The sequence below is a fragment of the Crotalus tigris genome, unplaced genomic scaffold (assembly GCF_016545835.1).
Source record: "Crotalus tigris isolate CLP2741 ecotype Arizona unplaced genomic scaffold, ASM1654583v1 scf7180000021465.51407817327:1047546, whole genome shotgun sequence".
Lineage (NCBI taxonomy): Eukaryota > Metazoa > Chordata > Lepidosauria > Squamata > Viperidae > Crotalus > Crotalus tigris.
The window spans coordinates 724,508-751,061 of record NW_024098522.1 but is presented as its reverse complement, the minus strand read 5'-3'; the positions used below and the strand labels follow the sequence as shown (position 1 = coordinate 751,061).

General features: G+C 42.2%; 2 protein-coding genes across 5 annotated transcripts in view; one reads left to right on the top strand and one right to left on the bottom strand.

Moving 5' to 3' along the window:
* Window positions 1-992: 992 nt before the first annotated feature.
* Window positions 993-5,126, top strand: CXCL13 (C-X-C motif chemokine ligand 13). The gene is made up of 4 exons (XM_039318703.1): window positions 993-1,481; window positions 2,743-2,881; window positions 2,973-3,056; window positions 4,993-5,126. The coding sequence occupies exons 1-4, from the start codon at window positions 1,418-1,420 to the stop codon at window positions 4,994-4,996; spliced, it is 291 nt and encodes a 96-aa protein (XP_039174637.1). The 5' UTR covers window positions 993-1,417; the 3' UTR covers window positions 4,997-5,126.
* Window positions 3,560-26,554, bottom strand: part of CNOT6L (CCR4-NOT transcription complex subunit 6 like) — a 52,636-nt gene continuing 29,641 nt past the window's right edge. For 2 of the 4 annotated variants that reach the window (XM_039318698.1, XM_039318699.1), the window contains exons 7-14: window positions 25,161-25,318; window positions 22,818-22,972; window positions 22,198-22,349; window positions 18,311-18,538; window positions 16,193-16,395; window positions 14,324-14,532; window positions 5,728-5,848; window positions 3,561-5,141 (exon numbers count right to left, since the gene is read on the bottom strand). In XM_039318698.1, the coding sequence (XP_039174632.1) occupies window positions 5,770-5,848; window positions 14,324-14,532; window positions 16,193-16,395; window positions 18,311-18,538; window positions 22,198-22,349; window positions 22,818-22,972; window positions 25,161-25,318 (1,184 nt within the window). In that variant the 3' untranslated portion in view covers window positions 3,561-5,141; window positions 5,728-5,769. Of the gene's footprint in view, window positions 5,142-5,727; window positions 5,849-14,323; window positions 14,533-16,192; window positions 16,396-18,310; window positions 18,539-22,197; window positions 22,350-22,817; window positions 22,973-25,160; window positions 25,319-26,554 lie in introns of all 4 variants that reach the window. The other 2 variants (XM_039318701.1, XM_039318700.1) reach the window with 2 other exon arrangements.

Genomic DNA, 26,554 nt, shown 5'->3' with positions numbered 1-26,554 from the left:
AGTCATAGATCTGGAAGGGACCTTGAAGGTCTTCTAGTCCAGTCCCTAACCCAAGGCAGAAGAGTCCTCATACTATTTTCAACAAATAGTTGTCCATCTTTTCTTGAAGACTTCCAATGATGGAGCACCCACAACTCTGGGAGGCAAACTATTGGTTTCCATTGGTTAATTGTTCTTCTTGTCAGGAAATTCCTCCTTGATTCTAGGCTGGATCTCTCTTTAATGATCCTCCACCTACTACTTTTTGTCCTGCCTCTCTGTGACAGCCGTTCAAGTATTGAAAGATGCTGTAAGGCAGAAGTCTTCAAACTTTGCCCTTTTATGACTTGTGGACTTCAACTCCCAGAATTCCTCAGCCAGCATGCCTGACTAAGGAATTCTGGGAGTTGAAGTCCACAAGTCATAAAAGGGCCAAGTTTGAAGACCCCTCCATATAAGGTCTCCCCTTGGCCTTCTTTTTGTTAAGCTAGAACTTGAATTGTCTCAAATTTCAGATTACATCTGTGAGCCCAACCATTATGAGTTACTTTTGAAGATAAATATATTCAACTGTACGACAGAGAATGAGGTGACTGGATGGAGTCACTGAAGCAGTAGGCGTGAGCTTAAATGGACTCCAGAAGATGGTAGAGGACAGGAAATGGACTCTAAAAGATGGTAGAGGCCTGGAGGAACGTTGTCCATGGGGTCGCCATGGGTCGGACACGGCTTCGCAACTACCGTATATTCTGGCGTATAATGCGACCCGGCGTATAAGACGACCCATCTTCGGCACCGAGTCGCATGCCTAGAAAGTCATATTATACGCCGGAAACTACCATTATTTCCGGCGTATAAGACGACCCCCGACTTCGGCGCCAATTTTAAAGCTTGCGAAAGTCGTCTTATACGCCAGAAAGTACGGTAACAACAACAACATATTCAACTGTAGCTCTTCTTTTGTTTCAGATATTTTTAATTGAGAACTGCATTGCTAAGGCCAAAATGTGTGTAGTCCAGAAACGTAAATTGGTAGCTTAAAAATTCAAGCCAAATACAATTGTACCCAACATTACTCAAAAGAGACATTTGCTGTCTCCTCTAATCCTGTGGTCAGAGCCAAACACCAAGACCACAGAAGGTCCCGATACAATGAAGGAAAGTTTCTGGGCCTTTACAGAAAGCTTCCTCCTTTAAAATTTCCCTCCCCTAGTCAATAGGTAAACTGGTATAATTACTTCTCCTTCAGAGAACACCAGGAAAAATAAATGCATACAGAAGTTTATACAACTAGATAAAGACACATATATTTGCAAGGGGATTTTTGTTTTTTTCAACCACTTACAGTATCTGCTAGTTCCCTTTAGGAAGGAAAGGTTTATAAGGCGAAAACACTTCTTTAAACCGTCCTTACTGGGAATCCTATGATCCAGCAGTGATGAAGGGCCTGGTTTTGATACTAATGCTTGCCTTAATAGCCAGCCACATCAATCAGATCGATGGTAAGTCTCTTTTATTTCAGCTTGGACTCCCATTGGGCTTAACTGCAGAACCCATTTTCTGATACAGAATAGCAGAGTTGGAAGGGACCTTGGAGGTCATCTAGTCCAAACCCCTGCTCAAGCAGGAGACCCTATAATCATTTTAGACAAATGGTTGTCCAATCTCTTCTTGAAAACTTCCAATGTTAGAGCATTCACAACTTCTGGAGGCAGGTTGTTCCACTGGTTAATTGTTCTCACAGTGAGGAAATCTCTCCTTAATTCTAGATCGCTCCTCTCCTTGATTAGTTTCCATCCATTGCTTCTTGAAATCAAGATCATAGAGCACCAAGGACCCCATACTTCAATCCTCAGCTACAAATATTCACTTCTATTCATATTTGGTAATGTGTGCTGCAGAATTAACTTTTTAAAAAAAAACATGGAATCCCTAAAGATATGCTTATTACTTAAGAACTGGGATGAATTCCTTCCTTGCATTTAAGGGAGTCTAAGCACTGTCTACAATTCTAAAAAAAAAAAAAAAGTATATAATTGGGCAGAGATTGGATCAGCCTCTGCTGTGTGTCATTCAATTCATTGGCTGCATTCATACAATTACTTTCTGCATTTGTACACTGCCCAGAGTGACTGTGTGTGAGCTGGATGTTATATAAATTGTTTAGTAAATAAAAATAACAATTATACTTGTTTTTTTGGATGTATGCAATTCAAGGTCCCAAAAGTTCCCAACTTGATAAGCCGGCGGAAAACCTAGGCTCACACTAAACTTTGTTCTGTTGTGCAAATACAACAGTTGGGCCCTCATCTGGAGAGATGTGTTAACACAGATCTGGGGTTTATGCAGTCACAACAGCTAAGATCATATATCATGCTAACCCATTGTTTGTTTCATCACTGGCTTGTAATGAATCCTTAGTGGCTTGTTACATACTTCAGTCATAAATCATGGGTTCCAAAACCCATGCTTGGAGCTCATCCATGATGCTAAGCAACGAAACAAAACAAACACTCCCTGACATTGTCTATTCTGTGAGCCCAACTAATTGTGGTTTACCCATTAAATTGTAATTAAAACAATAACTTACAGCTATTCTTTCAGCCTGCAGTGCTTATAGCTTGATGCGATTACCCAGAGAGGCAAAATAGTTATATTGTGTGTTGCTGAAAGCACTTCGGAGGAAAATCTAAGATCAAGATGTCAAGAATAAACTAAGAATAATTGCAGTATTATAAAATGTGTGCATCTGTTTGCAAACAGGTCTGGCAATGGAAGGGCATGTTGCCCACTTGGGAAGATGCAAATGCTTAAGGCAGGATTTGTTTTTTTTGGGTCCCAAAAAAGTGAAATACATCCAAGTCATCCCTCGAGGAATACACTGCCGAAGGACTGAGATTATGTAAGTGGGACTAAATCAGTTTCAATCTGATTAGAACAGCCTTAGAAGAAGCTTGTCATCTGGAAGACTAACAGCCTCATTTTTCTTTCAGATTAACTCTGAAAAACAACTGGAAATATTGTGTTCAACCTGACACTCCTTGGGTGATTTCATTGATTAAGAAGTTGACCAAGAGGTACAGTCTTGCGTATTTTTATTTATTTGTATTCTGCCTTTGTTTTTCTACAAATAAATCAAAGCGGCAAACATATGCGACACACCTTCCTTCTCCTATTTTTCCCACAATAACCCTGTGAGGTGGGTTAGGCTGAGAGTGAGTGACTGGCTGGCTTTCATGGCTAAGGCGGGATGAGAACTCTCAGCCTCCTGGTGATTGGTCCAAAGTCACCCAACTGGCTTTTATGCCTAAGGCGGGACCAAAACTCAGAACCTCTGGTGATTGGACCAAGGTCACCCAGCTGGATTTCATGCCTAAGGCGGGACCAAAACTCAGAACCTCTGGTGATTGGCCCAGGTTCATCCAATTGGCTTTCATGCCAAGGCAAGACTAGAACTCACTGTCACCTGGTTTCTAGTCTGGTCTCTTAATCACTAGGCTGGGGGTAGGCAATCTTGGCTCTTTTATGACTCGTGGACTTCAACTCCCAGAATTCCTGAGCCAGCCATGCTGAGGGGAAAGAGAGGTTTCCAAGCTGAGCCATGCTGGCTCAGGATTTCTGGGAGTTGAAGTCCACGAGTCATAACCACGAGTCATAAAAGAGCCAAGGTTGCCTAACCCTGCACTAGACCAAGGTTTCCAAAAGCCAGCCTCGTGAAGTGATGAAGGAGCTGGCCTAGGAGCAGAGACCCATGTGCCAATCCTCCCTTAGGTATGGAGTCATCTGGGGGAACATGGGCCAGTCATTCCCTCTCAACCTTGATCAGGTTCATTGCATGTGAGAAGTGCACCGTATAGTCCAAAACTCTTTTTTTGCATCATGTATATTGGTGGCTTCATGGTGGGAACTAGGCAGGTACGGTACAAGACAAGGGGATTCTGAGACAGACACTAAGAAAGGAAACAAATCAGAGAGTTTCACGTAATCTTCAAGTGCTGTAAGGTAGTCCTTGACTTATAACCAGTCTCTTAATTTTTAGGAACTCCCTAGGGATAACTTATGACCCTGGTTCGAAGTTCTGACAGCCAGCCCCCCTCCTCCATGTAATCACCTGATTGCAACTGGCCCACATTTATACCCTTTAGAAGGAAGTAAACAGAATCTGGCAAAATACTTGAAAATAGCCGTAAACGCTGGCTGATTGCCAAGCACCCAAAATGGGATCATGTGATTACAGAGGTGTGTGTGGCCATCATTAACTAGGTTGTTGGTCTCTCTGGGGAAGTCTGTTTTAACTTCAGCTGGTCACAGAGCTACCAGTCACTAAGTCAAGAGTAACTGTACATCAGGGGTCCCCAACTCCTGGGCCGTGGCCCATTCAGAACTGGGCCGCAGAAGTGGGAAGCATACACACAGCCCCACTTGCCTGAGCAGGCGGCAAACACGTGTGCAAAGTTCCATTGTGTACCCGCCGCTTGCGCAAATGGAGGTGTGCACATGTGCTCACCTGCTATTTGAGCAGACCCATCCCCTCTTCCCCTCCCGTTAGTGCCCAAAGCCGGAAAGATTGGGGGCCGCTGCTGTACATTATCCTGTACAAATTTATGTCTTATTTTGTGAAATTGCTTAATCCACAGAAGAGTGTTCTGGGTCCAAAAATTCTTTTATCATCTTTATCCTCTTGGCTAGCCCTATACAAAATAGGAGAATCACAATATTGGCCTACATCCTGTTGGTTGCTGTAAAGATTAGCAATATAAAATCTCTGAAGTAGTTTGAACATTTTCAACAATATTGAATATTTTCAACAATAAACAGTTATTATTTCTTGGCATCTGGGCAACCATACCAAAATAACATAGGCTTCAACTCATATAAGGAGCAAGGTATGGATTCTAAGATTTCCAAGTTTTGTAATCCTTTCATTTAAAAGACACTTATGACCATTTTTAACATTTAAAATCATCAGGAATTGTACGTTATATAATAACAACAAATTTGCTTTGATTTCAGATAATTGCAAATGGATTTTCCGGGGGTGAACACATCATTAAAATATCTTGACAAAGCAGCCCGTCCTGCAAGCTTCAGGTTTATCTTTCCATATGTATAAATTTAATTGCATCCATTCAAGTAGTAATTTCTGCATTCCTTGGAAAAAGCTGGTGGCAGAAGGCAGACACAAGAAAGGGAATAAAATGCAAGATATTGTGTATTTGCTTAAAGGAAACTTAACAATTCTAGCAAAGCTACTATAGTACTATAGTATATTATTATACTATACAGCTACTCCGCAGTTACCACCCAGAGCTACAATTTCAGAGTTTTGCTTCTAGTTAGTTTCTAATAATTATGACGTACTTATCGTGATATTTCCCCCCAGGACTTCACATAATCATAATCCTGTTCTTATCCTAGATTCCCTCAACTGCTTTTTCTGTCTTGTACTTTGCAAGAATATCTGAGCAGTTTTGCTGGAAAAAAAAAAGGGGGAACTTTATAAGCCATTCAGAAGCGTGGCAGTTGATAAAGGTTATTTTTATATGAAAGGCAATATTGTGGCTGATGGGTAGCCAAGCCAGGCCTCCTCTTTATGACTTAACATTTAACCACTATGCGTTGCTATATCTGCGGCACGCATCCACAACGTATACGTTTTGCACATTTGCCACGAACTATAACAATGCCTAATGTTGTGTTGGCTATGTGATAAAAAAATGTATTCCTTTTGTAAAAAGTGCCACTAACCTTTTTTGACATGTGGATAAATGTGGAGTTTCAAAACAAGTCTCAGGATTTGTTGCAAAACAGATCTCTATAATGGAGCCTGGTGAGAGGATTGCTTAATTTACAAAGCAGGAGTCTGTGTCTATTAAAAAATAATAATAAAAAAAATTAGGCGCCTAGTGGCACCTTTTCCAACTAACAAATTTTATGAAAAGGCATAAACTATGCAGCCACAAGCATTTGGAGATTATACAGTTCTTTTTTTTCTTCTTCTAGCACTGCCCGAAAACCTCATTTTTGAGCAAATGGGGACTAAGCATTTGTTCATGCAGCTCAGAATTCCATTGGTAGCCTTGAGGCTTCCACCCACTTGCATTTCTAAACCATATTTTGCCCTTTTGGACGGTTTAAAGGGATTAAAATGAGTTTTGCAGTTAAAAACCCATTTCTGCCCTTAAGCTCCTCTCTCCCGAATCCTTGTGTTGGAAAACTTTCCACCCACATGCTATCATAACAACTTCGTTGGCAGTGTTGTCTCTGACTCACAGGTGGGGACAATGTAGCTACAGGACACTGCCACAAAATGCCGGATTACAACCACCTACAATTTCTTGTATTACAGACAGACGTGGAGTCTAGAGGCAAGCAGAGTAGCATGTGGATCAACCAGAAATGGATCTGGAATCCATCTGCAATTGTATTTGGACAGGAGGCCACAAGGCATTTCCACTCAAGCTAGCTGAGAACTCAGGGAACTTCTCTCTACTGGAATATGTGCTTTGGGCTATTTTGTGAGCGTTATCTATGTGGTGCCTTCCTATTGGTTGATTGGTATGTTGATGGCTGGCGATTGGCTATTGTTTCCTTGTGCTGCCAAGCTCTCAGCTCCTAATTATCCAATAAATCAGCACTGCTCTTGACTGACAAGGGGGGGGGGCATTTCTCAGGCTTCAATCATTTCCCTGGCTATTTTTGTACCTGCTCGGCCAACAATCTTAGTACTTGCAAAACTGAATGTAAGTCCTTATTTATTGCAAAGTGAGGCTACCAATGAGTTCGGGTCTTTTCATCTGACCACTCACTTGTGTTCTTGGAATCTGGTGATTAGCTTCTTCCCCGTCTGTCCTATATAGTCACGGGGCAATCAGGGCAGGTGATCCAGTAGATTATTTTAGAAGTTTCCCAGGCTCCAATCACTTCCCTGGCTATAATCGCCAGAAAATCAACACAGCAATCAACCAGTAGGAAGGCACCACATAAATACAATTCACAGAATAGTCCAAAGCACATATTCCAGTAGAATTTCCCTGATGGACTCCAGAACAAGTCTGAAAGCTCAAAGGAGTAAACCTCTAGTCCCAGATTCAATCTTGCGACATTATTCTGGGACACTCATATTTGCCTTTATGTAGCAGTGTTTTTGGAAATAAAGATGTTATATAAGAGACTCATTGATTTTCAACATGCCAAGTCACTGCTTTGCTTCGTCTTCCATTATTGTATTATTACTACAGGTAGTCCTTGACTTACAACAGTTTGTTTAGTGACCATTCAAAGTTACAACAGCACTGAAAAAAGTGACTTATGACCATTTTTCACACTTATGACCGTTGCAGCATCCCCATGGTCATGTGATCAAAATCTGGATGCTTGGCAATTGACTATTTATGACGGTTGCCGTGTCCCAGAATCATGTGATTATCTTTTGCCACCTTCTGACAAGCAAAGTCAATGCGAGAAGCCAGATTCATTTAACAATCGTGTTACTATGTTAACAACTGCAATGATTCACTTAGCAACAGTGAGGTCGTAAAATGGGCCGAAACGCACAAATGTCTTAGCAACAGAAATTTGGGGCTCAATTGTGGTCGTAAGTCAAGGACTATGTGTATGTATTATTCTGCTAATCTTGTATCATGATCAGTGCTAGCAGGCTTCGTCCTTTAAGATTCAAACCCTATCCCCAACATCAGGGGTAGGCAACCTTGGCTCTTTTATGACTCGTGGACTTCAACTCCCAGAATTCCTGAGCCAGCATGGCTCAGCTTGGAAACCTCTCCCTTTCCCCTCAGCATGGCTGGCTCAGGAATTCTGGGAGTTGAAGTCCACGAGTCATAGAAGAGCCAAGGTTGCCTACCTCCGCCCAAGATTAAGATTGGAAACCTTAAAGGTAATGTTTAACTATTCATGAATTGCCCAATAATGCTGTTGTGTGTAGTTGGGCTGTCATAAGTTGTTTCAAATTTAGGAAATATAAATTCTTTCTTAGTCCTCAGGATGTTGCATTTAATGCCCCAGTAAAAAGTATTCCATTGTAGACGTCTACATTTCTGCCATTTTGGGGGGGGGGGGATACAAATCTCAAGATTTTGTAATCTCTTCCAATTCTTTGTCTTCAACATTAACAGAATTACTGTAAATTATTTTTACGTCGATATAATTATTATTTTATTAGAACAGAATGATAAAATGTCCTCAGGATGTTGCATTTAATGCCCCAGTAAAAATTATTCCACTGTAGATGTCTACATTTCTGCCATTTTTTTGGGGGGGGGGTACAAATCTCAAGATTTTGTAATCTCTTCCATTTCTTTGTCTTCAACATTAACAGAATTACTGTAAATTATTTTTACGTCGATATAATTACTATTTTATTAGAACAGAATGATAAAATGTTTGCATTAATAAAATTAATATATATATATTCATCATCGTGTTAATAAAGATTGTACCTAGCGACTGAATCTTTTTTTTTAACCAACACAGGAATAGTAGGAATGCGGCAGTGTGCGATGCCCTCAGATTTAAAACTACATTAAACTGACTTCTCAAAGAGGATTTTGTTTTTGACGTTGTAAGGAAAATGGCAGTAAAATGCTTCTGTTAAGCACCTCAATTTCCTGGCCCTTGTAGCTTGTAGATGGAAATAATAATGAGAGAGTATATTAAAAATAGATCTGAACATTTGTCCACACAAAAAGAGACCAAGGGTGGGCTGAATTTAGTCCACAGGGACCTAGCACTATAATGGACTGGAGGACGTTTTCTTGTTTCTTGTTCAGCAAAGGACAAAAAAATGCCAAGTAAAAAGCTGAAATTACCTATTTTTCTCAGGAAAAAACCTGATCTTGGAGGAGCAATTAAGACAATGCCTCCTTTTTTTTTTTTTTAACTAACTAGCTTTTTCTATAGATGACAATTTTCAATATATTTGGGAGGAAAAAAACTGAATAGGCACAGTAGTCCTCCAGGTTTTTGTTTTTGTACTTTTGAACTGGGCAGGAGTTTAAACTAGCCATTTGATTAATACAAATATTCTCTTTCCGATTAACTATAATGAAAGGGTAGTTAAAAAAAAAAGATGGGGATGTATAAAGTTTGCCAACTTTCCAAGAGCTTCCATTCTCCAACACAAAGTACTCAAAATGGAAAGTAAAGTGACTTTTTCCCCTAATAATGGCAACTATCCTGCCATTGGAGTAATGGTTTGCATCCAGATTTGGTCATCCTTAAGAGCACATCCAATGAAACCAATGGGACTCTCAAGATGCATAGATTTTAATGGGTCCATTCTAATTTAAATTTGGATCCAATCCATTAAGTCGCTTTCTGAAAGCTTAAGAGGTGGCATGATGGCTTGGGGTAACAATGAGCCGCAAAGAATTTATTCTAGTAAACATAGGGGAGAGAATAAATGGCTTATTTCCAGACAATATGTCTATTACTGAGATGAATCCTGTTCTGTATTAAGAACAAAGAGCAAAGACAGGGGGGGGGGGAAAAAGAGAACAGGCTTTCAGACTAGAAATGCTCCATTATTACAAATGGCGAAGTTTTCATTGATTCTTTTTTGTTGCAAATGCCCAGGTGCCCGTTTTGAGTAGCCCTTCAAAACCCATAATCCTCACCTAGTACCTCCAATACCTCTGAAGGAAATGATGCAAAGGAGGGCATCAGAAACTGCCCTGTGATGCTATAAATCCCACTTGTGTTGGAGGTGACTTTTCCCCATATTAACTTTGACCAATCTAGTTTTCTACTAAAGATATATTATGTCAACACTTAGCAGATATGGATTTTGTTTGCTTGCAAAAGATCTTAGGTCAAGGGTGGCTTGATGTTCATGAAAGGAATGTCTAGTGGTGCAACATCTGGGCACAACTAGGGAGCCTCAGTGTGAGAAGTGTACATCAGCTATAATCTGTCATTTCCGTAAGTATTCCAAATGTTCACATACAGAACCATTCTTTGATCCGACTGTGCTAAACCAGAACTTCTCAATGAACTGAGGGTTACAAATAAGTAAAAGTCAGTAATACTCTACGCTTAAATTAGCTTATATACAATCATCCTAGCAACTGAGGCTCTAGAAGCGTTGTATTGTAAATCCAACAATACATTTCAACATCCAGACAGCACCATTTATGGTTGCCTCACAGTCATAAATGTAATCCAATACTTTTGCGATCCTTATTTTAGAAAAAAAAGTATGGGCTCAGATACAATATCAGCAGCCTCAATTTGATGATCCTTTTTATTCGCATGCAACAAAGACTGTTTTGTATGTGTTAAATAGCAATTCCTTGGCACCCCGTCTTATGATGCACTTCCCATCAGTTGTCTCCAAAGCTGCATTTGGTTCTGCTTGGGAAAGAGACTATCCTCCTTGTGTTTTCCTGGACTGAGACTAACGCAACAATTGCTTTTAAAAATGCATAAATCAAAGCCTTGTGCACTTTCTAAAAAGGCACAGAGAAAACTGCAGGGCTCTTCCAGACCACACTGATTACCTAAACTAAAAGCAACCAGGAAAAGGAATTTAAGAGGTATACAAATGTTCCCAGGTTTTGTTTTGTTTTCTTGTCCCCTGCTTTCTACCCTCCCAACAACATTACAAAACATGGCATGTTTTTGTATTATTTAATAAACCGGCTCCTTTGCAATTCATATACAATCACAGGTGATTTTTTTTTTTTAAACTCCATTTTATACAAACATCTCCAAAAATAGTTGGGAGTGAAGTATGGTGGGAACTATTGCTCACTCTGCTAGTTAACATACACGTATGAGAAGGAGGAAAATGGTTAGTGCATACCTCCAGAGCACGAAAGTTAAAAAAAAAAAAAAAAACCTCCAAAATGATACAGCAGACGACTCAGGAGCACAATCCGACTGGGAATTCTCTCGTTCCAGCCCTAGGGAAGCAGACAGGAGTTGGGACTCTTGTATTCATTGCATCCAGGGCTAGAGCAAAGACCAATTTTCAAAAGGTTGTGCCTTTACAAAACCAAAACCAAAAGGGTTAATGCCCACAAAATTTAAGTTTTGTCATGCTAGCTGACTTCCCAGTACTGTATCGTAATTGGCTTGTCCATTTATATATATGTGTGTGTGTGTGTATCTATATATACATGTCCATTTATAGAACCCCCCCCTTTTTTTTGAGGTATGTAAGAGAAAATACCTGCACCAATGTTGAGGGTGGGGAATATGATCTTTAAAAGGAGAGAAAAACCTTCTCGTGCTTCGTAATTCAATTTTAGCCTTTGGGTGGGAAATGAAGTTAAAACAGAGCTGCAGATGTCAGCTCGTGTATGCAGTGTGTGTGATGCCTTACCCACCACCAAAGGGAGCCAACTCGGGTGGGGGGGGAGAGGAGACAGTGATCTGTTAAAAAAAAAAAAAGCACATTGAAAGGCCAGATGGATCTATCAAAGTCCTGCTCCAGTTTGCAGGAAGAGATCTGAAGTGGAGCTGTCATTCTGAGTTTCCTTACATGAATGTTGCTTAGCTTCAACAAGGCTGAACTAACTGCAAATGAACTGGCCTGCACCGCTGGGGATTTGTTTAACACACTGTGTGAATGTGCTGGGGATTTGTTTAACGCACTGTGTGAATCTGAAATTCTACCTTGTTTCTCTTGGAACCAGCCACAAAAAGAAACGCAAAAAAACAGCAGGATTTCTGGTTCACATACCGTGTTAAACAAACCACAGAGGAAGCAGCCTGAAGGTGTATTAGCTGCACCGACGGCCACCGAGCAAGCCACAGGATAATTGGGCCTATATAAAGGAATATTGCTCTGCTTAATATTTCTTTTCTTCTACGTAATGCAGCGAGTTCCAATTGATGAAGACAAATTCCTTTGGAAAGTGGATTGCATTCTTCAGTAATTCATTCCACTCCACCTCCAAATTCGGAGCCCAATTCAATTTTCCCTTTGTTATTTCAGAAACAATTAGCCAAACAGAAAGGAAGGGGGGGAAGGCTACCGTCTGCAGAACCTTCCTTAGGGTTTAAAATTAACTACTTGACTCTTTTTTATTTTCCTTTTTTTTTAAAGCGTATTCATGAGACAAATATAGTAGCTCCTTTAAAAATTTTCATTCACATAATGGAAACCTCATTTATTAAAAATATCACATTTTTTTTTCAGATTAGAAATAGTAAAGTGCATGAAAAGTTTAAAATATAAGCTCGAGGAATCTCGTATAGCAGCAAGCAGAAATACCCAAACCATAAAAAAGAAATTTGCCTTTGTTGCTGCTGTTGAAAAGTTAAGTGTGACTCTATCCACTAAGGGCTTATTGCTGAGTGCTTTTCTTTCGCTGATTTTGGCTGGGCAGCAGCGACAGGTGCAAGGGATCAAAATAGGCCAGATGAAAAGACATAGTATCTTCTAAGTGCATGCAGCCACCATCTTGCTTGCTCGGGACCCCCTTTTCTGTACTGGAACAGCCACGGCCTAATATTCTGCTCAAGCCCATCACAATAGCAGTTGCCCTGAGTGGATAACAGCCTCATCTCTTCTCCTAAAGAGATGACATTAAAAGAATATTTTTCCACCCTCCAGAAGAAAGAAAGGTTTTAAAATGGCCACCAGAAGCACATGTGCACGCGAGGATGCTTAAGATTTTATAAAGAAAGAAAATGAACAGCTGGGAACAAACAAGCAGGTTCCCTTTTTTAAAAAAACAAAAACAAAAACAAATCCAACTTGACAGGAAAAAAAAAAAGGAAACAACAACAACAACAAAAAGAATTAAAAGCATGACATGGTTATTTGCCAACTAGGGTTCGGGGGAAAATGCTGAGGGAATGGTTAGGTTAATATTCTTCTCACTTTTGTGTTGAAATAAAAAATTGCACCGAGAAAAAAATTGTTTATTTTGCCTGAAGGAGCCTGAAACTAAACATCTACCTCCCACTTTAGTTCTATTAACTTTTCTGAACCAAATACTTTAAAACAGACACGGAAGGCATTTATAATTTACAAAAGATAAAAACGAAGGTTGTGTTTTGGTTGGAATCTCTTTGTATACGGTAGAGATCTAGCTGGAGAATTCTCGTGGCTGATTTTAAATATAGCGGTCAGCATTTCATTGGATGCCCTCAGTTATTGTTTTTCCCTCTCGGTCATCTGTCCCGCTACCTGTGTTTCTCTGAAGGGATCCAATTTGTAATTTGGGGTTTCCTTCAAGTAAAAGACAGGTGCTACCTTACTCTTCTGGTAGACAACACGGCTTCAAGCCAGAAGTTCAGACTCATCCCTGCTTCTTAGTGCAATGGAGGTGACTCAGTGAATTTCAGACCAGAGCAAGCAACCTTTTATAGTTCGGACGTGGAGGTGGTGCACCTGGGGACTTAGTGCCAGATGCAACCAGATATTTATGGAAGAGCTCTCTCCTGCACAGAGCAACTTTTTTTTTTAATGGCAAGAAGACTAACATCTCACAACTTGGTTAGTTCAAATGAAAAGTGAACAAATTTGTACTCAGAATCAGCACTGAAAACAGTAAGTGCTATTTCCAATGATACACAATTCTCTATAGCAGGGATAGGCAACCTTGGCTCTTTTATGACTCGTGGACTTCAACTCCCAGAATTCCTGAGCCAGCCAAGCTGGCTCAGGAATTCTGGGAGTTGAAGTCCACGAGTCATAAAAGAGCCAAGGTTGCCTAGCCCTGGCCTACAGCAATTCTCAACCTTGGGAATTTTAAGATGTGTGGACTTCAACTCCTAGAATCGAAAGCTAGCTGGAGAATTCTGGGAGTTGACGTCCACATACCTTAAAAATCTCGGAGGTTGAGAAACACTGAGCTAAGGGGCCATGCATGTTGTCTAATCTAGTGCAGAGGAATTAAAAAAAAACAAGTGATTTAGGAGCAGGGGGAAGGACTCATCTGGCTGTGACTGAAAAAAAAATTGGGGAAAAAATACAAAACCTTTAGCTGTGGATGTATACATGTAAGCAAATCCCTCCTTTCTGATTTGACTGTTGATTAAGGCAGCTTTCCGTTAAAACATGTAAAGCCTGCCGCCTTTTCTCTGTATGTACTTTGTGTCTGTACCTTCAAAACAACCCCCCCTCAAAAAAAAAAAAACCTGAAAAAGGGGAACAAACAACAACTTTGGTTCCAGCCCTAGTGCCAAGTGGTAACAATATGCACCGAAAATTGTGCAAAATTGTACTGTCAACGCAGGAAACGGGAAAGGAGCATGAAGCAGCAGCTATTAAAAGCTTGGCCATACTTCACTCCTACAGACTTTGATTTACAACTGTACAAGTCCATAAACAAACGAACAGGTCCCTGCCCTCGAAAAAGAGCAGCACTACCTCCTGCTTGGCAAATGGATGCCGTTGATCGGAGGCAGGAATGGAGGGTGGAGCTCAAGCTGAGTCAACAGTGAGAAGTGGTCGGAAGGGATGTGAGGGTGGGGGCACCCCGTGATGTTGTTCTCAACCAGCCAGTGAGGATCCAAAGGCCCCAGGACACCAAGCACATTCATGTGAGGGTTGGAATAAAAAATATAGTCAATTACACCCTAGAGGAGGAGAGAGAGAAGGGGGGGGGAGGGAAAGTATAAATACAGACAGAAAACACAAAGCTGTTAATAGATTAGGTCAGTGATGGCGAACCTTTTAGAGACGGAGTGCCCAAACTGCAACCCAAAACCCACTTATTTATTGTCGGGTGCCGGGTGGGCGTGGCTGCAGTGATAACGGCAGACTGGGTGGGACTAAAAAGTTCAATCGAACAATTCCAACTTCGTGAGATCTTTTTTTTCATGAGAAGTTGAAATTGATTGATTGATTGATTGATTGAACTTTTTTTTTTTTTTGCACAAGGCGGCAGAGGCCTAAAGCAAAAGGATTTTATAAAACTCAGCTGAAGGCCTAGGACTGGGGCAGCGGCGCACGTGCCCACAGAGAGGGCTCTGCGTGCCACCTGTGGCACGTGTGCCATAGGTTCGCCACCATGGGATTAGGTTATGTTCCCCTTTAAAAAAAAGAAGAAATGTTCTTTTCAGTCCTTAAATATTAAGGCATGTAAAATGGGTGTTTTCAAATTGAAAATCTGCTTTTACTTTAATTAACTTATCAGGGAGGGATATAAAGCCTCCTCTGGCTTGATTTCATATCCAGGGGCAAAAGAAGGATGGTTTGTGGCTACAGACAGCAAAACTGACAACTGCATGAAACACAAAGGTCACATTGACATCTGCACAGTTAGTCCTCAATTATAACTGAGCTCGGAATTACAGTTATAAGTGGGTCACCATGTGAATGTACCCAATTTTATGACTTTTTTTTGCAACAGTTGTTAAGTGAACCTGTTCTCTTCAATGGGCATTTTTGTTAGAAACTGGAAGTAAATACTGGAAACTGGCAGAAAACACCCAAAAAAAAATCAGCCGTGTGATTTCGAGGTGCTGCAAATGGTTGTAAATGCAAGCCGGTTGCCAAGCACCCAAAACGTGATCACATGACCATGGTGCATTTGTGTGGCCACCTGGAACCTGGTTTTAAGTAGCTCTGGGGAGATCTGTCGTATCGTTGAATGGTTGTTAAGCAACTGTTCATTAAGCAAGGAAACATGTGGAGGTCTCCTCCAGTTAAATTAGACCAGGGGTCTTCAAACTTGGCAATTTTAAGACTTGTGGACTTCAAATCCCAGAATTCCTCAGCCAATCATGCTGGTGGAGATTTTGGGAGTTGAAGTACACAAGTCTTAAAGTTGCCAAGTTTGGAGATCCCTCAGACTGTAAGCTAATCAGAATCCTCTCTGTGACAGCCGTTCAAGTATTGAAAGATGCTATAAGGCTGGCTGAGGAATTCTGGGAGTTGAAGTCCACAAGTCTTAAAGTTGCCAAGTTTGAAGACCTCTGCTGTAAGCTAATCAGCATTTGGGCACTAGAGATTTAGGAGCCCAGCTCTACTCATTATAAGCTTAACATGAAAAGAGAACTTGCAATAATGAACTGTTAAAATGGGTGAATTCTGGTATATAGCACTAACCTACAAAACATCAGACTAAAGGTTCTAATCCAGAATTTACATCTCCTTTTAATATCATGGCAAAAGTGGACTATCTGTACAGATTTATGGATAGTTATCCTTTTTCCACATGGGAGTTCACAAACCATCATGGATGGTGCAGTTTTTACAGTTCTTCAGGGACTATTTTTATCAAACTGTACTTACCTTGAAATCAAAAGTGTAATTAGTATAAGGCATCAAGTTGTTTTCATAGGCGCTCTTGAGTTGGAAACCATGGGTGATTCTTCCTTCGGAAGCCCCAGTCTTTCCACTGCCAGTGAAGTTCATGAGACACTCATTATAACGCAGCTCCTTGAAGTCTTTGTGGTTGTCAGCCACTATTCCATTGCTTAAGTATTCCACAACACCTGGTTTGAATAAACAATAGTTGAAAGACTGAATTCACCATAACTCAATGCTTCAACATTTATTGCGCAACAGCAATAGACAGTTATGAACATTTACAAAAAACAAAGAAAATCTATACAAAATGTTTTACAGATGGCACCTAACACTGGTGAGGTTAGTAAAAATGTTTAAAAACATATCTAACAACTATTGGAAATGGAGACAAAAACCAGGCATTTATTACCATCTTTGGTGGATTGCCCCAAAGCCAAAAGATTTTGGTCAAGAATACACCTATGGTTAGAGAAAAATTACTAAAAAACATATAGATTTTAAGCCAGAATTATTTTTGTTAGGCATAATTGTAGGAAACTATTTTAGATTGTGCAGAAATGGATAGACTGACATTGAAAATGAAAGAGAAAGAAGATTCAATATACTTTAGAACATGGGATACCTTTTATCAATGGCTAGATTTACAGTGTTTCTCAACCTTGACAATTTTAAGGCATGTGGACTTCAACTCCCAGAATTCCACAGCCAGCAGTGCTGGCTGTGGAATTCTGGGAGTTGAAGTCCACATGCCTTAAAATTGTCAAGGTTGAGAAACACTGGGCTAGAAAAAACGAGGCAGAGAGAAAGGAATTTAACATATATTAGTAAGTTAAATGTTGGAACCCAGACACTACATTGCTGATAAAATACTAACCATTTGTGACTATAAAAAATTAATAAAAATATATATGAAAAATATATATATATGAAAAAATGTATTCAATAGTTACAGCCACAATTGTTATTGAAGAACCACTAACTGAATTTACTGCACTGGAATTAAAAAAGTTGCTTAATGTCCTAACGGATTCTTGTTTATGGCTAAAAACAACTTTGTACCAAAGGAAAAATTACTAGTTCAACCAAGGACTTGTGCATATTCACTCAAGTCAGCCTAATCCAACCGAACAAAAATCTCTGCCAATATTAAAATACTAATCTATAATCTGAGAAATACGTCAGACAAAGCTTAACGTGGAGAAGTGAAGCCATGCTGTTTCAAGAACACAGATCAGAATTTAATTGTGAAGCTGTAAATCTGTGTTCATTGCATAGGAGAGAATAAATTCCCAAAAAAATAAACACAAAATTTGGGTGTGCGTCTCAATACTCAGCACATTTCAACATTTTCTCCACAGCTGACCTGGTTCAATTATAGACTGCTTTTTTCTAATTACTTTTTTTTTATTTATTCAATTTAAACCTCATTTTTCTACTTTGGCAAAAGCCAGAGTGGCTAATAATCATGCAATCATTCTACAATTATTTTGGCAGAAATGCATTTTCTAGCATGCTCATCTCTCCAAGAAAATTCGGACAGTCCTCTCTCAGTGTCTGTGTCTGTGTGTCTGTCTGTCTCTCTGTGTGTGTGTCTCTCTCTCTGTCTCTCTCTCTGCCTTTCCCTATTCTAAGCATTTTCTTAATAAAAATATCATAACAACCTTAATAATTTGTTATCAGATATTCTCTAGATATTAATTTTAATCTCAAAACCAATGCTTAAATCCATTTCTTCTATTCAAAATAACTGCATTCACTATTAAAACCCCTTTTTTCAAATTTAATCAACTTTAATCATGTACAGACACCTTTGTAAAAACTCTTGAGATAAGTAAAGGAAAGTAGATGCCATTATTGATCTGTTTTGTTCTTTATTACCTAAAGAACAGCTTCTGGAAAAAAAACAGAGTAGACATATAATATATCTGATCTTCTAATTCCCTCTCACTCAAGTAATTAAAAAACGATCGTAATTAACCGTACTGTCTTAAACACTGAAAGCAGTTCTTCTAACAATATTTTAAGTTTTGCACAAAGATTAAAATTATTCTTAAAAAATAAAGGCACGGGTCAACTCCAAAGTCAAAATCAGCTGAATACCTGAATCAGGCAGTGAATTGAGATCCGCACACAGCACCAGAGGAATGGAAGTTGTGTCTACTGTTGGGCTTCCAGGCCGATCAGAGGCTTTCTCAAGAATATTTTTAAGTTCGGAGATAAACATCATCGTCTGGACAAGCTTTACATCCGAATATTCAGGGTCCCAATGCATATGGGCATTTGCTATTATAAGCAGCTGGCTGTCCACTGTATGAAGTGGTTTCATACCTAAGATCAAGGCATCGTTGACAAAATTAAACCAATTCATCCCGAGATACGGAATTGCATTTGTGCGCCTTTTGTTGTGCATCGTTAACTGCCAACGCTGGCTGCTAACATCAGATGTTTTTGCTTTGACAAGAGTTAGAAATGCAACCATTTTCTTCTTATGTTTTTTACTTTTAGAGTTAGAAGATGCTGGGGGGGGGGGGGAGGAATGTGCATGAGAGTTTAGACAAACATAATACTGGGCCTAGTGTGTGAACCAAGATTAATGAAATAAGAGATGATAAGAATTGACGGGCTGGAGAACTGGAGGGAGAGCCTGCATTTCAAACTAATTGGGGAATGTGATTTATGACTGTTAACTGGAAGAGAGAACTGTGCTTTGATACTATGTGCTCAGGGGAGGGGAATCCAGTTTTTGGCTTGGATTGTGTTTAGTGCCGATGCCATGCTTCTCAAATAAAGATTCTTTAAGCAGGGGTTCTCAACCTTGGCAACTTTTAAGACTTGTGGACTTCAACTCCTAGAATTCGCTGGCTGAGGAATTCTGGGAGTTGAAGTCCACAAGTCTTGAAGTTGCCAAGGTTGAGAACCCCTGCTTTAAGGTAAACAATGCCTCGAAGTTCTTTTGAGAGTTTCATCTGTCGGAACCATGACAGTAACCTTTATGGATTCCAGATTTGCAGTGAGTGTTGCCTTCACAGCCAGTGAAGGGATGGGATGAGACGCTTACAACTGGGGAGGAGTTTGTAACATAACATATTTCTTCCCTACTGCCTATTTTGACACAACACACGCAGCTCCATGAACACAACCTGGTTACAGGGACGATGCAATGCACAGAGGCGTGAACTGGACCTGCTTTCCCCACTTGCTCTGCAGATATTTGGATATAACCTGCCCCTCAACATCAGGTCCCCAAAAGAAATATATCCGCCTAGCCTGAAGCAGAGAGGGGCCATCCATTGGGCCTGTTTTGTGAGTTCATGGGCCTCTCAGTGGCCATTTGAGCAATGGATTCAACAGGTGTCTTGGCATGAGCAGAGCAACTTAGCTGCTTAGTGCTGGTGAGAATGAGACCAAGCTAGTAGGAGGAGGAGGAGGAGGAGGAGGAGGAGGAGGAGGAAACTGTGACTGTGGGATAGCCTTTGAGCAGTGTTTCTCAACCTTGGCAACTTTACGACGTGTGGACTTCAACTCCCAGAATTCTCCAGCTAGCATTGCTAGCTGGAGAATTTTGGGAGTTGAAGTCCACACGTCGTAAAGTTGCCAAGGTTGAGAAACACTGCCTTTAAGCCCAGTGCAGAAGGTTGCCAACTCCTCCTCTAATTCTCCCTTGCAGTGCCTGCCCTATGACTCCAATTAACAATAATCATGAGCCCACCCTAGATCAGGGCTTTTCAACCAGTGGTATGGGTACCACCTGTGGTACATTGGCACCTGGCAGGTGGTACGCGAGCATCCTAGAAAAGTAGCAGGGGAGGGGAATGAGCTGAACCGGTGTCAGCAACGCACAAGCTTGAGTGAGAGACGGCTGGAGCTGTAGGGCTGTCAGGGCTCAGTGGAAGCGCCAGGATCAGCGCTTCTTCCGGGCTGTCAGAGCTCAGCGGAAACGCCAGGATCAGCTCCAGGCTCCAGCTGGAGCTCGGCGCTGATCCTGGCGCTTCTACTGAGCCCTTAAGCACCGATCAGCTGGAATGTTGCAACCTCTCCAGGGTCTTGTGATTTACATTCAGATGCTTGGCAACTGATTCATATTTATGACGGTCACAGGGTCCCAGGGTCATGTGAAATGACCAAAACCTGCTTCAACCACCCAGCAGATGGGGGGAAATAAAAACCAAACACCCCCTCACCCCACCTCTACTGCCAATCCTCAACAGAAATCCTCACAACAATGAAAACCTCGGACAGGAGGAAGAGTGCCGCTGGGCAGGCAGGTGTCTTGCTCGGCTGTGGCTTGGGGGGCACTTTTTTCAGTGACATTGTAACTTCAAAGAGTCACTAAGCGAACTGTTGTAAGTCGAGGACTACCTGTACTTTATCACTTTTTTCTTTTTTGGGGTCATCATGTTTTTGACACCTTGCTAGGCGACTGATGGTACTCGGATATTGCCATATTCTAAAAGTGGTGCAATGGATGAAAAGGTTGAAAAGCCCTGCCCTAGATTATCGGGAAGGTAAATACCAAACTGATTTCCCCATCTGAATTCTCCTGTCATTCCACATTAATGTTACAGGACATACCACCCCTCTTCTTCCAGGCCTACTTTAACCCACTCAAAGTTCTGAAAAGATGCAGATGATGATTTTTTTTCCTTCCTGGTTGTGATGAGCAGATCTTCTCCCCCAAAAGCTGCCTTGGCAAATCTCATGCTTTGTCAGCTTCATTTAAGCCAGTGGTTCTCAACCTGTGGGTCGGGACCCCATTTGGGGTCGAATGACCATTTCACGGGGGTCACCAAACCATGCTGTCTGCCATTTTTTTCCCTTTTCCCTAGATGTCCTACTCCCTCTTATTGGTGGCCACACCCACTTGGGGGTCACCACAACATGGGGAACTGTATTATGGGGTCACGGCATTAGAAAGGTTGAGAATCACTGATTTAAGCGAAATAGTGCTGTTGCTACAAAAAGCCAGCCAGTTTGGTGTAGCACTTAAAGCACCAGGTTAGAAACCAAGAGATCAGGATGTCCAGTCCCTGCCTTAGATGTGAAGCTATCAGTCCCTCTCTCTCAGCCCTAGAAGAAGGAGGCAATCGCGAAACACTTCTAAAATATTGCAAATGCAAACTGCAGGAACTTGTCCAGGCAGGCACCATGAATCAAGACTGACTCACAGGTTCCCCGTCTCCAACTTACAAAGCTGGTCGTGTAAATTCCAGATTCTGGATTAGCCTCAAGACATAGAAGCCTAGAACAGCGGTTCTCAAACTATGGGTCGCGACCCCATTTGGGGTCGATCGACCATTTCACGGGGGTCACCAAGCAAGGCTGTCCGCCATTTTTTTTCCCCTTTTCTGGTGGGTGCCTTACCTCCCTTGGGCTGGGCCAGCTGGTGGCCCAGCCGGTGGTCGGCCTGCTCTGTCTCTGCCACTTGCCAGCTATGCCTCAGCCGGCGCAGGGGGCGGCACCACGCATGCTCGGCACTCCCAGGCAGAGAAAGTCCTTGACTTACAACTAGTTTAGTCCTCAACGTACGACCGGTTTAGTCCTCGACTTACGACCGGTTGGGGGGTCGCGGCATTAAAAAGGTTGAGAACCACTGGCCTAGAAGGACTTTAGACCAGAAGTCCCCAACCTTTTGGGCACCAGGGACCGGTTCCATGGAGAGAGGATTTTTCACGGACTGGAGGGTGCGTGGTTTCGTATGCTGCCTGCCTCCCGCGAATGGGGCTTTGCTTGTTTGTGCGGCCCGGTTGCTGGCATGCTGCAGCCCAGTACTGGTCCATGGACCGGGGGTTGGGGACCCCTGATTTAGGCCAGTCACTCTCAGGGTTGCTGTTATAGTGATGTCAGGAATGGTGGGGGAGGAGGGGGAGGAATGGAGACCCACAGGAAGCCAACTCAAACTCTTGGAGAAAAGCCAAGCTATAAATAAAACAAATAAAACCCAGCCCGCAGCCATCCTCATTTGGGGGATGAAAACTCAAAACACCCACCTGCCCCAAACAGTTCCTTGTGCACTTCTAACACAACTGCAACTCCGATGTTGTCCTTTGTCATAACTCGATTCAGCATCGCTTCAGACCCTTCTGAGTTGGCCATCGCCACTTGATTGAACTCGACTGTGTGCTTCTGCACCAGTGTGAACCTGGAACCAAAACCGACATCCATACATAAATCACCAATTAAAAAGAGAAAGAAAACTCTATGAAGGACTGTTATTTGTAGGGAAAAGAAAAGCACTGACTTCTGACTCTTTTTGGTGCAGGTAATAATATACAACCTCAACTTTTGGCTTTTATATAATAATATATACTAGCCATTTCTGCAACAGCAACCAAATCCTCTTCTATTTGCCCACTGTTTTCATTTTTTTCTTTGTATTTCTGTTTTATATTTGGATAAACATCTGGGAAAAAAGGACAGCTATTTGTAAGAAATGAAAAAAATAAAAGCCACTACGAAGAATTCTAAGCATCCCTTCTGCGTTGTTTTTTTTTTTACACGCATATGGCGATTTCAGAACTGCTGCCATGTCTGGCTAGAACAGATGCTGATTTGGGAATAAACAGGGCCATTTGCCCACTTGAGCCACAATACGGAGGGGATCGCTTACTTTTCCGTTTTGAAGAATATTGCACAACCGTCCACATGTTTTCGCTCCTGCTCAGACATGATTTTGGCACGTGACTTTGGAGAAAAAAATCCGTCATATCCACGCTCTTTTAATGCTGGTAGAAAGAGGGTGAAGTATTGCTCGGTTTCCACTTCCTGGAAGCGAATGCGACACGGTTACTGGTGCACAAGAGAAAGGTGTGCAAAAAAGCAGGGACGCTGGCTTCTCTCTATTTCCCAAAGCCCTATGTTGGGAGTGCAGAGGATCCTCAGAAGGACTCCTCATGTTACTCCCAGCAACAAAGCAAAGAATCTTTGAAGGCGGATTCGCTTAATGCAGTGATGGCGAACCTTTTAGAGACCGAGTGCCCAAAAACTGGCCCCGCCCCTGCCCCGCCCACCCCACCTGCCTGCAGGGCCACTCACTGCCTCCAGGGCCCGCCGCAGATCGCCCAGGCAGCCCAGCAGCGCCATGGCAGCCACGCCCTCTGCCCACACCCCATAGCATCAACTGTGCGCGATGGGACGTGAGGGCAAACTCTTGTCTATACTACCTGGCTGCCATGTTCTTGGCTGCGCTGCTGTACATGGGCCATGCTCAGGGGCGACTCCTCCAGGGGGGCTGCTGGTGAGGAGGGGGTCGCAGGGGGAGACAAGGCTGGGGCAATGGCACTTGTGCCCACAGAGAGGGCTCCGAGTGCCACCTCTGGCACTTGTGCCATAAGTTCGCCACTACTGGCTTAATGAATGCATGATTCTGTTAACAACCATGGTAAAAACGGTCATAAAATCAAGTCTGGTCACGGGCGTGACTCAGTTTAGTCCTGCTTCCCTCTGTAGTCGAGCATTACCTATAACACAGGGGTCTTCAAACTTGTCCCCCTTGGGTCTTCAAACGTGTGCCTGGCTGAGGAATTCTGGGAGTTGAAGTCCACAAATCATCAAAGGGCCAAGTTTGAAAACCCCTGCCGTAACAGAATCTTACAAAGGTGAATGTGCCTCCCTCACTTCCTGTACGTTAGAGAGGGCTTGTCTGAGATATTTACTGAAACTTATCTGATTGATGCCTAGGTAGCTGTTCTTCCTGTCCTTCAAGACTATTTCCCAAACCCTCTGTTCATGGAGGAAGCCAACCAAGGGCCAGCATGATACTCCAAAGATGCTTACAATGCTGGCTGTGAAATTCTGGGAGTTGAAGTCCACATGCCTTAAAATTGTCAAGGTTGAGAAACACTGCTATATCATTTCAGACAAATGGCTGAGGAAACCCAGGTTCAAATTCACCTTTAATCACAGCAGTCCACTGGGTGAAGATGCTCTCCTCCTCTCTCAGTCCAACCTAACCTCATGAGAGTATTGTAGAGAACAGGCTGAAGGAGTGTTATGTACAGTGCATAACCTTTTCACCCATTGTACCACTTTTAGGATATGGCAATATCCGAGTACCACCAGTCTCCTAGCAAGGTGTCAAAAACTTGATGACCCCGCCCCAAAAAGGAAAAAAGTGATGAAGTACAGGTAGTCCTCGACTTACAACAGTTCACTTAGTGAGTGTTCAAAGTTACAATGGCACTGAAAAAAGTGCCCCCCAAGCCACAGCCGAGCAAGACACCTGCCTGCCCACCTGGCGGTGCTCTTCCTTCCTGTCCGAGGTTTCCATTGTTGTGAGCATTTCTGTTGAGGATTGGCAGCGGGGGTGGGGTAGGGGTGTTTGGTTTTTATTCCCCCCATCTGCTGGGTGGTTGCAGCAGGTTTTGGTCACTTCACATGACCCTGGGACACTGTGACCGTCATAAATATGAATCAGTTGCCAAGCACCTGAATGTAAATCACAAGACCGTGAAGATGCTGCAACGTTCCAGTTGATCGGTGCTTCTTCTGGGCTCAGCAGAAGCACCAGGATCAGTGCCAAGCTCCAGCTGGAGCCTGGTGCTGATCCTGGCGCTTCCACTGAGCTCTGACAGCCCGGAAGAAGCGCTGATCCTGGCGCTTCCACTGAGCCCTGACAGCCCTGCAGCTCCAGCCGTCTCTCACTCAAGCTTGTGCGGTGCTGACACTGGTTCAGCTCATTCCCCTCCCCCACTACCACTTTTCTAAGATGGCCGCGTACCACCTGCCAGGTGCCAATGTACCACAGGTGGTACCTGTACCACTGGTTGAAAAGCCTTGATGTACACTATCTTAACTCCTGGAGGAAAGACATGAAGTAATTCTGCCAAACAGGAAGACTGTCCCTTTCCTCCAAGAAATAATTTTTAAAACAATTTTATATTTGTAAACAGTTCTTAAGTTGTTCCTGAGTCAGACACCATTATTAAAATAGACCTAATTTAATTATAATTACCTGAAGACTAATGATATCTGCATCCCAGTTCACAATTTCTTCCATGATTCCTTTTTTTCTATATTCCCAGTTTAGAGCCCAGGAAGGACAGTAGCCATAGAGCTGTCGGGTAGCGTATTTATCACACAATACATTGTAGCACATGACAGTAAACGAAGCTGGAGAAAAGAAAGCCAATGATGAGAACAAGGATGAACAATGACGTGTGTCAAGGATTTTTTTGACAGAAGGACCACCTTATTCAGCACTACGGATATCAGCACAGTGGCCGAGAGCTGCCAATTTTCAAAGAAAGCAAGAGTAAAAAAATTCTTTAAAACAAAAACACATTTTATAGGTTAGTTTGGAGTGGTGGTTAAGGCGCCAGGCTAGAAACCAGGATATGGTGAGTTCCAGTCTCGCCTTAGGCATGAAAGCCGGCTGAGTGACTTTTAGCCAGTCATACTCTCTGTCAGCTCAACTCACCACACAGAGTGATGGTTGTGAGGAAAGTAAAAGGAGACAGGAGCAATAGGTATGTTAGCCTCCCGGACTTATTTATAAAAATAATAAAGGGGAAATAAACAATAAAATGCAAATATATTTAAGCATGGCGAATCCTCTTTTGTTTTTGTATTGCAGGGCTTTCTTGAGAATTTATTAAATGCTGTGCTAGGATCCAAAGGTTGATTGCTAAATGCATTATAGTCTGGGGCCAGCAGATAATCTCTTAATTTCTTAATCCACAACAATTATGCACACTTCAGCAGCCTCACCACACATCTTGTCACCTTTGGTTTCTTAAATAAGCCATAATTGTCTAGATTGCCCAAGATAAAATCTAAAATCAAGCAGATCATATTATGGCTTAGTGCAGGGGTAGGCAACCTTGGCTCTTTTATGACTGGTGGACTTCAACTCCCAGAATTCCTGAGCCAGCCATGCTGAGAGGAAAGGGAGAGCTTTCCAAGCTGAGCCATGTTGGCTCAGGAACTCTGGGAGTTGAAGTCCACGAGTCATAAAAGAGCCAAGGTTACCTATCTCTGGCCTAGGCCTAGGCTACTTTATGACTCGTGGACTTCAACTCCCAGAATTCCTGAGCCAGCATGACTCAGCTTGGAAACCTCTCCCTTTCCCCTCAGCGTGGCTGGCTCAGGAATTCTGGGAGTTGAAGTCTACGAGTCATAAAAGAGCCAAGGTTGCCTACCCTTGGCTTAGTGTAATGCACAAAACCAACCAGAGAAATTAAACCTGATGCATAGAACCTTCCCCAAGTTACAACAGGCAGGAGTCATTGTTTAACGACTCTAATTGGGGATGGAACTTCCATTGCTAAGGAATGTCGGGGGAAACATCACGCGACACCACTTATTGACAACAGTTTAGGTAGTCCTGGCTGCGGTCGTTAGGCAAGG

What these genes read in the sequence shown, in the direction of transcription:
- CXCL13 (XM_039318703.1), top strand. Translation starts at nt 1,418, where the DNA reads ATGAAGGGCCTGGTTTTGATACTAATGCTTGCCTTAATAGCCAGCCAC. An exon ending in CCACATCAATCAGATCGATG is followed by an intron (nt 1,482 to 2,742) that starts GTAAGTCTCTTT and finishes GTTTGCAAACAG; the next exon opens with GTCTGGCAATGGAAGGGCAT. An exon ending in TGCCGAAGGACTGAGATTAT is followed by an intron (nt 2,882 to 2,972) that starts GTAAGTGGGACT and finishes TTTTTCTTTCAG; the next exon opens with ATTAACTCTGAAAAACAACT.